General features: G+C 56.4%; 1 protein-coding gene across 1 annotated transcript; it reads left to right on the plus strand.

The window, feature by feature from the left end:
• Nucleotides 1–160: 160 nt before the first annotated feature.
• On the plus strand, nucleotides 161–4,156 carry sac3 (Snf1-like protein kinase; the record flags this gene model as incomplete). The annotated part of the gene is made up of 10 exons (XM_002947843.1): nucleotides 161–382; nucleotides 482–583; nucleotides 657–731; nucleotides 822–977; nucleotides 1,059–1,151; nucleotides 1,744–1,845; nucleotides 2,739–2,852; nucleotides 3,144–3,350; nucleotides 3,695–3,810; nucleotides 4,123–4,156. Exons 1-10 carry the CDS (start codon nucleotides 323–325, stop codon nucleotides 4,154–4,156), a joined length of 1,059 nt encoding a protein of 352 aa, XP_002947889.1. The 5' UTR covers nucleotides 161–322.
• Nucleotides 4,157–11,021: the final 6,865 nt, after the last annotated feature.

Here is an 11,021-nt window from a genome sequence, read left to right on the forward strand (position 1 = left end):
TCAGTACTGTACGAATTTGCCAAATAACCTCGCAAATCGAGCAACGTCGCGTAGCGATGGAGGCGAATTTGGGCCCCGGTACGGCAACGTCCACTTTCCTTCTGTTACTGCATCCAACCACTTTACGCACCGTGCGCCTCCAACACCCACCAAGCGGGAAAGTCACTATTACTATCGAATTGGGCCGTTTCTTTGACCTGTAAATTGTGACGGCATATGACCAAAACTGCCTATTCGAAACGGAGGAGTCCACCCAAATTGTTGCGTCTGAGCCCAGAGCTCTGTCTTTAGGTTGCCCCGAAAGGGGCCTTAGGTGTCAGCAATGCAGAAAGGGCAACCAGGACGGCCTGAGCCCCTCGCTGGGCATCCACGCTATGAGAAGGTGCCTGCTTTTGGAGACAATGTGGCGGCGCGATTTCTAGCTCTCTTCATGAAGGAATGCAACGGTTGTCCATGTGGTCTTTTGGGTGTGTCTGTGCAGATCAAGGACCTAAACAGCGGCACGTTTGGCTTCGTCCAGCTTGCTCGCGATAAAACCACAGGGGAAACATGGGCTGTAAAGTTTATCGAGCGGGGTGATAAGGTAAGGACTTCTGGGCGAGGGTCGTTCCGGGGCTTGACCATTGGCTTACGCATGGCCATCTTGCCTTCTGCAGATAACCAAGTATGTTGAGCGCGAAATCATCAACCACCGATGCCTTCTGCATCCCCACATCGTGCAGTTCCGAGAGGTATGCTTAAGGACAGTTGCGGAAGTAACTGTGAACTACAAAGTGTGTTTCGATAACGCCTGCCTTACCCGCTGGTTACGCCCATCAAAGGTTTTTCTTACCCCGACGCATTTGTGCATCGTCATGGAGTACGCACCCGGCGGGGATATGTTTGAATACGTAGTCAAGAAGAACGGCTTGAGAGAAGACGAGGCCCGCTGGTTCTTCCAGCAGCTCATTGTGGGGCTGGACTACTGCCACCGCATGGTACGTCAGCTGCGAAGTATTCACGATTAGTTGGCCGCCTTATGCTTAACGGTATGCCGGGACCTGCTTGGCCACTCGCAGGGCGTGGTGAACCGCGACATTAAGCTGGAGAACACCCTCCTGGATTCCAGCCCGCGGCCGCTTGTCAAACTCTGCGACTTTGGGTATTCGAAGGTCCGGGGTGTTCTGGAGGTTCTAGACAGGATTCAGCATGTCGTCCATGTCTTACGGCCCGACGGTCGATGCAGTTTTTGCAGTACATGCCAAGCATCTTGCTGCATGGTATTGGAACAAACCCACGCATGGGGCTGGCTAAAGATGGAGTCCTTAAGCGTGATGCTTTTTACTTCTTCACACGCAGACGTGCTAGGGGGTGTCACATGCCTTTTCCAACCCCGCTAGCACGTGTGACAACCAGTGCAAGCGACTTAACGTGTTACTACGTCTCAGTCAGGCTACCGTTTTCCGTCCCATCCCTATGGTCCTGACTCTTGCCAGTCTTTCCCCCGTCGCAGCACGAAACCTTGCACTCTGCACCTATCTCCAAGGTTGGCACCGCATACTACACCGCCCCTGAAGTTTTCCTCAGCGAGAACGAGTATGACGGCAAGGTAAATGCTTGCCCCCAACCTTGTCGGTAACCTCAATGCCCTGTTGCCCCCGCCGCTCGTCCCTCCGCCCATGGTGCCGTCGTCCCCGCCCGGCTGTGCCCCGCCCCGCCTGCACCGACTGCGTGCCTGCACGGCTGCGTGCTTTGGACCTCCAGCACGAAAAGTTCCAGTCCGCACCCGGGTCGCGTGTGGGTACCCCGGCGTACCTGGCTCCCGAGGTTATCCTTACCACCAAGGGCAAGACTTATGACGGAAAGGTACTGTGCGAACTGGTTGACGACAGCTGGCAAAAAAGTGCCGCGTAGAGGCTGCGGAACCGGGAGTGCAAGGGCTGGCATTCGGGGAAACCCGCCCACGTTCTGGGCATTGGTTGCAGGCCATCCGTGACTAGCCATAGCATGCGTGTTGCCCTTTGCTATGACGCAATGGCCGGAGTGTTCCTGCGCCGCTCCATAAGAGCTGCATCATACCTGGGAAGTTGATTGCCACCGTGAAGGCAGGCGCGGGAAGGATGGCGAACCCGGTTGGCGAACCCGGTTTGGCGGATTGCTGCCTTCTAAGCAGTGGCCATGGCGGGCTCACGCCACCGCCCGCTGCATATGGTGCCTTGCTTAGGTGGTTGAAGCCCGGTCGTTCGCATGCTGAGGACGAGCGCGGCTTAGTCGAAATCGGCACGATGCGACACGGCACCGGGATGGTGCCACATACCAACGGGAGCCAGACACACTCTGTGTGCAGCTGACGGAATTTGATTGGCTCCCTGCAATCCCAGGAGGAGAGCCCTTGCGCCCACCTAGGGCTTACAAGCACAGTGTACAAGCGCAGTGGTTATAGCTTCCGCAGCAGCGAGGGAGCGGGCATGGCGGGTGTATTGCCGGTGTGAAGTGAGGGCGGTCAAGTTATCAATTAGACCGGCACGCGGCGGGGCAGCGACAGCCGTGCAGGCGCTTTTCGGTTTCCATTGGTTGTTTGTGTTTCCAATTCTGAATGATTGTTCCGTATGTCGTTCCAACGTGCGTCGTGGTCGTAATTCTTTCGCTGGCCTACATTACTGCAACGGTGCATGGCCTTGTAACGCAAGTGCATTAGGCAGCTGACCGCGCTGTATGACCCGTTTTACCCGCCTCCCCGTGCTCGGCCCACCTACCAGATCGCTGACATTTGGTCCTGCGGTGTGATGCTGTACGTGATGCTGGTCGGTGCCTACCCGTTTGAACGCCCGGAGGATAAGCACGATAACCAGAAGCTGCAGAAGATGATCCAGGTGCGTGGGTGGAGGGCAGACGCGATGCCGCGGAATCATGTAACCGACGCTCTGCGTCGATGTAACGGTGCTTGATGTTGTAGCGTGCCATGGGGGCTGCATTCATGACCCCTGATGCCTAGGCCCAAGTGCTAAGGCCTCACTCTTGAGGTAAGCTTCGCTGGCATTTTGGAGGCCCTTGGCTTTATCCCCCAAGGACACGACGTGAATGGTACCTGCTTTGGCGCCGTCCGTGCTCTGGTTATGACACTGCACCTTGCCCCGCTGGGCTTCGCGCTGTTCGCCCTCCAGCGCATCTTGCAAGTGGACTACCACATCCCGCCCAGCGTTCGCGCTTCTGAGGACTGCCGGGACCTGCTTTCGAAGATTCTGGTGGCCGACCCGTTAAAGCGCATCACGATCGACGGGATCTACAATCACCGTTGGTACCAGAAGGGTCTGCCTCCAGGCGTGCGTGAGATGAACGAGCGCGCGCAGCCGCCGCCCGAGGGTCTTCAGGTGGGGTACCATTGGGGTTGAAGGCTTTGGCACTTGCGGATTGATCCTAGGTGCATAGAAGTTGTTGAATCTTAAATGTGCAAAGGTTATGGCGAGGAGTTAGGGTTGGCAACAGCATCTGGGACAAGTGGGCATGCCGAGTGTATCACTGCTCAGACCATTCGATGGTCCAGGATCTAGCGGAACGGAATTACCTACTGTAACGGTTGTGGAATGGGTAGCTTTGATGCCACTGGAAGAAGACCATGTATTTGGGTTTTACCAGAGGACACGGGTTAGTGTGTTGGAAACCGTCTCTGGGGATGAATGTTTTGGCTGCCCCTGGGTGGTCTACTTGCACACAGAGCGTGGAGGAGATCAAGCGGTTGGTAGAGGAGGCCCGGCACGTGGGCGTCGGCGCTCCTGGCTACGTGAACCCCGTGGAGACGGACGAGTACATTGACGACGCCATGGACAACATGTGAGAGGAATTGGGTCGGAGTTGCGCGCCCAGTTGACGCGCTCGAAAAGTGTCCCACGTCCTCCGAGCAACATGTGCATTACCTGTTTAGCAACCGGGTCTGCTCTTAGGACGGTGCACGGTTAATTCATGATTCGGTTGACATAATCATCGTCGTCATGCCAATGGTCTGTTTCCTTGAACGCATGGCGCCGCTGGCGCCAAAGACGGCTTCGCGCCGGAAGCGCGTCTGCGTTTGAGATACCGTCGCACACCCTCGCTGAGCCAATGTGTCCTCGCCCGCTTTCATTCTGACCTGGTCTTAACACGCAGGTACGACGAGGGCAGTCTAGACTACAACGATTGACACCAACCGTACTGCAGTGGTCGATTTCTGTATGGGCTCGCCCGCTTGCCTCCGATGGAGCTTTATTTTTGCTGCTTGCCGACCTCGCAGCACTAGAACAACGGCACATGAAAATCGACTTTTATCCTAGGCATACGCACGCTCACGTTTGATGTCTTTGTTTTGGAGGGGAGCCTGGCCCAGAGCCCTGCAGTGCACGCAGGCTGGTTCGTTGGTCTTCTGCGATTTCATACGGCAGGGCGGGCAGGTAGGGCTGTCGGAGCATTGTTAGTCGGCAGCACTGGAAGCGGACAGGAGGCGACATAGTAGTGCGGTGCTTTGTTACCGCAGTTTTTTGGCTGATGCTGTTTGCCGCTACACATTGCGGTTGAGCTGTTCCAGCTGGAGGGCCGTAGTGACCGAGTTGAGTGCAGAGGTCCGGTCCTGCGCTGACGCTGAGGTTGGGTGTCACTAATACCTAGTTAGGCAATATCGGGTTGGCGGGCGAGCTGGGGATGGGGGGTTTGAAAGCACATGCGAAAGCAGTGTTGAGCTTGGGGCCGCAGGGGCCCATACGGCGTACGTTGCTCATAGCAGCTGACTGGTTAGGACTACATTTTGTGCAAAATATCTATGACCATTCTCACATGTTGCAAGTTGAATTTGCGTTCTTGCTGCCGGTGGCTTTCCGTCTATCTAGAGCATCAGGTCAGGATTGAAAAAACCTGAGTTGATTATCCCTAAACAAATGAGACCAGGTCACCGTCGAGCTTCCTTGCAGGGTTCCCATCAGAAGTCCTGTGCTAGCCTGGTAGGCCAACAATGGATGCTAGAGAGAGGGGCTGCAGTGACTGGCGGCAGCGTTGCGTGTGAGGTGGAGTGGGTTTGGGATCAGGCTGCGTTGTGTTACTCTGCTGGGCAATAGCCAAGGCTGGCTCATATCGGATGCGCCTCTGCATTTCTGTTAATTTTGTGCATAGATGTCATATGTACTGCGTCCCAAACCCGCTCGAAATTTGTTAATGCGCGGAGCGTTCTTGAACTGAGAAGGCTGATCACAAGGCTGCGGCAGGCGGACGTGGCTTGGAGGTCATGTTGAGGTGTCACAGGTGTACAGGGGCTTCGGATGTAATCTGACTGCATCCCAATTTCCATGGTGTAAGGCCTCCGAAAAAATCCTGCATCCATGTCATCATTGAGCACACTTTAGCCTAGTTCCGAAAGGACCTTGATTGGCAGATGTGATCCCGTGAACCTATTGCAAAATGCGCTAAGCTGGGGAAAGGTGGTGGCAAGATGCTAGGACTGCCAGGTAACGGTCAACGGCGCCAACGGTAACCACCTGGTATCCTGGTCGTTGAATGAGGGAGTAGAATTGAGCAGTTGAGCACGCCACCGCAGGACACAGCAAGGGCACTACATCAGCTAGCAGTGTAACCGTGCAGCGCTGCCTACGGAAATTATAAGTCCCTTCCAGGGAAGCAGCTCACGCGGGAATCGCCGAACTAGCTAAGATCACGACCCAAATGTTCCCCACCGTTGCAGACTACCAACGTGCCCCCGAACAGTTTCGATTAATTCCACTTGCGAGAAGATGAGTTCCATTAGGGAGAAGATGCTAGCGTCGCGTTTATGGAAAATACGGGAGGTTCGTATTGGAGTCGCATAAGCAGCACCCGAATTTCGAGCCCCTGCACAAAGCCGTGTCCTTGTACCAACCACGTAACACGAACCTCCTTTACCTCTCTTTTCAAACAGGTGCCAAGGCGCGTTATCTCTGCGATCGCGGAGTACTTAACTCGCAACTACGCCCAGTTAGGCGCTGGGTACAGCCGAAGCCAGCGAGCCGCCAAGCTGGTTGCGGACGCGCATTCGTGGCTGGAGATATTCATGGATACCCGAGGCCATGTGAAGGTGCGAGGCCAGGGCTTACTAATGCCCGGCCCCACCTCAGGGTGCAGGGTCCTCGCCGGTCGCAGCTGCCGCCCCTTTTGCAGCGCTTGCTTGGCGCCACTCACGGCGCCCTCTTTGCTGCGAGCCCTCTTAGTTACATTCCTGTCCACAGCCAAGTGTATTTACCGATTTCCCCCTAGGCCTGCCGCCAAGTTTGACCAGCGAAGCCGCCAGCCGCCGGCAGCCTTGATCGGCATTTCAATTTCCACTCCGCTGAGCGAATCTGCAAAAATTCTGCGCAAGAGTTTGGCAGTCGTCATGCAGTCATGCATGTGAAGGAGAGGCGCGTATCTACGGGCTGTGAGCCGCCCCAGGTCGCAATCCGGCACCATAAACACCCAACCCATCACAATCCACCTCGTCCGTGCAAAACACGATCACTCGCTCCCACAGAGCCCTGCAACCTCGTAAAACGCACAGGCGAGCCTACCCGGACCCCAACAAAGTGTCACCTTCATAGGCACTTAGCCATCCCACCTCCGAGTCCCCTCTCCCACCTGGATGTCGGCATTTGTTGTTCCCGTGACCCTTGTACGTGTTTCCGCCCTGTCCCCTCCAGGAGGCGCCTCGTGAGTCCCTGTTGGGCCCTTGGCTGACCCTAGCCAGCCGCACCGGGTGCCAAGTGCAATGGCGGCGTGTGGATTGACGCAGCGGCGCCTCCCCGCTGGGGCAGCTGGAGGCCCTGCTGGTGCTGACCCACGTGTCCAACCTGCTGGGTGAGGCGGTGAGGTGTCAAGGCGGGCTTGGCGGCACTAGTGATAAGGGAGGAGTTTGGGAAAAGGAGACCGGAGACCCGCAGCGCTGAAGAATGGCGGGGCTTACGGGAGGTTGGAAATGTGAGCTCTGGACCGGGATGTTTCTACGTATGCATGTCCGTGAGCATGCTGTCCGCTGCAACCTCCAGGGGAAGTCCTGGATCTGGCAGCGGTAATCGAGGTAGTACGACACAGGGCCCCCGAGGCGCAGGTGTTTGTGGATGGCATTGCGTATTTGACGCACAGCACCGGTACGAGAGTTGTACATGACTGTGCGGGTGGCTGGAAGCTAGCCCACGAGAGGTGGTGATAGAGGGGATATGCAAAGAGCAAGAAGTCATTTGCCGCAGTGGGGAAGAGGAAGGAATGGGCTCAGGATTTAGGAGGTTGCGGGCCTAGGAGGTCCACACAACTGTTTAGCAGTGGGCTGCTTCAAAGGAAGGGGCTCTGTGTTTCAGCACCTGGCCCCGAAGTCCACCTCTGTCTTGAGGGGAAAGGAGGGGAGGGGAAAGGAGGGGAGGGGAGGGGAGGTTAAGGGGGGGAGGGAGGGGAAAGGAGAGGAGGGGAGGGGAGGGGCCCTGGAGGCCCTCTGGGCCCGTAGGCGGCCCTCCTGAGGGAGCCCGGGGCCGTTAGGGCCCGGGGGCCCGGGGGGTCCTTGTGGAGCCCATGGGGGGCCTAGCTGCCCTAGGTGCGCCAGGGCTGCGGCCATCAGGGGAAATACCTCATGTAAGTGTACGGCGTTTCGGTGTCCATTGCTGGGTCCTTCATCGAATGATTGATGTACTGTGCACGACTGCTCTACTGTGTCGTACCGTCGAGGCATAGTTGCACGGCTTGACACGGTACTTGACGCATCATACGCCGATTTGCCCAAACACGCGTGCAAATACACACACACACGGCCTTCCTGCTTGTTTTTCGTTATTTTCCCGCATCAACCGCAGGGTGGCTGCAATTTAAAGAGATACCCGCGGTTGTCGTGCTGCTACTGCTGCTGCTACTGCCGGAGGTGAGTACCTTCAAGAGCTGAGAGCATTACTAGGACATGTGTACGGTAGGCATCTTGGAAACTTGTGTACGGCATGGGCCCGGCGGTGCTGCAAAAGGAATGCTCCCCGTACGGTTGTGGGTGCGGCGGAGGTGAAGCCAGTGCGGCATCGGCCGCTCCGGTCATCTTGAACCGGTGGCGGTGGTGGTGGTGGTGGATGTGCTGTGCATGGAATGGGTGGTGGTGGTATTTTCGACCCGGCCCCTGAGGGCTATTGGCTGTGGGTTCGAGACCCACAAGGATCGAGGGGTAATGATCCACTGCTTTAGCTTTGCGCAGTATTGTCAATGCAAGCATCATCGCGCGTTGGAGCGCCTGTAACGAGTTTTCAGCTAAAACTACGTTTTTTTGGATTTTCGCTGAGCATATAAGGCCCAGAGGCTCCACCGTCGCTTATAATGTCTTGCAGATGCGCCCGATGCGCCGGTGCACAGCTCAGCTCAGTCAGGTCCCTGACCTCGCGTAATCTGCTCGTGAGACAATTGTTTAGGCTTCAAAGCCGTTTACAAGCAACGGGCTTTCCACAAATGGCGCCATTGCCGTGAAAAACCTGCCTTGGCTGCTTCACATTATTAGCTTGGTTTGACAACGCTTTATGGTGCCCTTGGAGGCCTACCTTAATTCTCGCAGGGCCATGGACGTATCCAGTTGGGACGTGGACTGGTAGGTGTGAGGTGCCTCAGGGTGTATGGCCCGCATGTGGGGTGATGTACGGCAAGCAGCGGGCGTACGGGTCCCAAACAGACTACCTGCTTAGGGTTTAAACCCTTAACCCTAAGTTACTAAAACCCTTACACTAACCCTGGAACCCTAGGACTACCTGCAGCAGCTGCTTGGATCCCGGGTGCACAACAGCAGCAGGGCCAACATCAACAGCAGCAGCAACAGGCGGACAAGTCAGGGAACCCAGGCGACCACCCCGGCAATTAACACACCCACCCGGCGGGTTCTTGAGGAGTGCAGTCCCGCCATCAACGCCGGCGGTGTCGTGCGCGGCGGAGTCCACGACAGCAGGGCACAAGTGGAGGCGGCCTTCACGATGATGACCGCCATGGAACAGCCGATGCAGGAGCAGCTACTGTCGTACTTGTCATCTCACGCTGCTGGTGTGGGTTCACCGAACACGGACCTTGCCGTACGCGTGCCAATCATCAGCTTCGTACACCGGGTTAAGAGCTCCCAGCGCGGAAATGGCCGGGGAGCTGCAGTGCAGGTGAGTCGACCGGAACCCGGGCCCTCGGATTGCGGATCAAAGTTCTTCTGGATTGTACTTGGGTAAACTCAATGTTGGCAGTTCAAACCTCTCTCATGGAGGAGGGGCATCCTTCAGAAAACTTGTATAAAGGTGGTGTGCACCCAGTTCATTAACTCCTGGGGGGCCTGACGTGTCCTGGTTGAGGCTGCTGTCCGCCAAGTATCCGACCATGCACGTTACATCCTACCTGGTGCTCAGTCGCATGGCCGCAATTTCAGGCGTCTGGCTTTGCGGTACGGTACATATGTACGCACGGCAGCTGGTAGAAGCTCTAATGGAGGAAGGGGGACTGCTCGCAGCAGAGGAAGTCGCGCAACGACAGGCCGACGGCGATGCTGCCGCAACTGGCGTTTCAGTGGCGCCGGCACTGGCGAGGAAAAAGAGAATGCAGCCGGCAGCAGCAGTAGCAGCAGCAGCAGCAGCAAACGGCGGGCCGTTTGATATACAGAGGGCGGTCAACAAGGGCGTAGTCCGCTTGTCCCTGCTCCATTACAATGCGCCAGAGGAGGTTTCGCGACTGATTGCCGCCCTGAGGGCTCCTGTGCGGCTGCGAGACTGCGGAATAAGGAGAGCAGCTAGCTGGCTAGGGCTCGGCCGGGTAGTGGCGGTGGGTTTCTGCCCTACACTCCTGGAGACTGCCAGGTGGTGCTTGGGGAGAGCCTGGTGCAGGGGGGAAAAGAGGTATTGTGAGAGCCGCAACGGACGCCGTGTCCAGAAGTTCACCTAGTTAAGGGAGGTGATTGCCACGTCTTCAGCGGGCTTTCTTATCGCCACGGCCGTCTTTGTGAGGAGCGGTCACCTCGCAGTTGGAAGCGAGGAATATAGGACTGTATGGAGGGGAAGGGGACGGGAAGTTTTGAAGCCCTCCGAAAATTAAGCCATAGACCGTAACCGTAAGGTATGGGTTGCCCTCGCAGCGTTATCAACGCCAAACGCGTCGCTGTCGCTTAAATCGTCCTTCCATTCTCTCCCAATCTTAATTCCGCGCCTGCTAATTGTTAATTATCCAATTAACGACAAACACGACACTTGTTCCCTACGCAGCAATCTTGCAAGGATGGTGTTAAAGGTCAGTACCCGGATGGGGACCTCTGGGGAGGTGGTAACCTTGAGCAGCAAGATTTGCTGACGTCCGCCCACGGCCACTTGGCCCCAACCCAGCCCTCAACCCGTTTTTTCAACGGTTTACCTCTGAGAGTTCTCACTAGCGAGCAAAAATCATGTACCAAGTTCACGGACTCCTCGCCTGCGCACCAGACAGCAACTAGACGCCCCAAAACGCTCAACAGTAACCCTGCCTAATGCAGAACAAGTCAATATGCGTCTATGTTGGAAAGCGACAGACACTCATAGCCTCTTAAAATCAGCAAAGTGTCGAAACCCCTCTCTTTGTTAGACACAGCAAAGCGCCAGACCCCGGTATATGAGTGTCGGTCCCTTTCCAACAGTCTGCAATCCTCTTGTCCGCGCGCTTAAACATAGAATTTAATATTCTCACATGTTCCGCTCTTCTTACTCATCACGTTGGTCCTTATATGCGCGCGATGGGGCCGCTGCTAGTAAGCACCGCAGGCTCCCACCAATCCCTAACAACGCTGGCTACTCTAACTAGACATCCGCTCACGGTGCAATAATCGCCTGCTGGTCCTGCTCACCCTCTGCGCTCACTTGGCCCTCGTCAGTGTAGTCGTCACTTCGCTGCAGTTCCTTTCCCTCGACAGCCCTGCCCAAGGCCAACGTCTCGCACACTTGCCAACGCTTCTCCCGCGACTCACCGTGTGACTCACCACGCCCGCTTAAATATCACATGCCATGGCTCGACTTTGCGACGACGCTCACTCACCCATTTACCCACCATCACCCTGCAGCCCCAGT

This window comes from Volvox carteri, assembly GCF_000143455.1.
Source record: "Volvox carteri f. nagariensis unplaced genomic scaffold VOLCAscaffold_8, whole genome shotgun sequence".
Lineage (NCBI taxonomy): Eukaryota > Viridiplantae > Chlorophyta > Chlorophyceae > Chlamydomonadales > Volvocaceae > Volvox > Volvox carteri.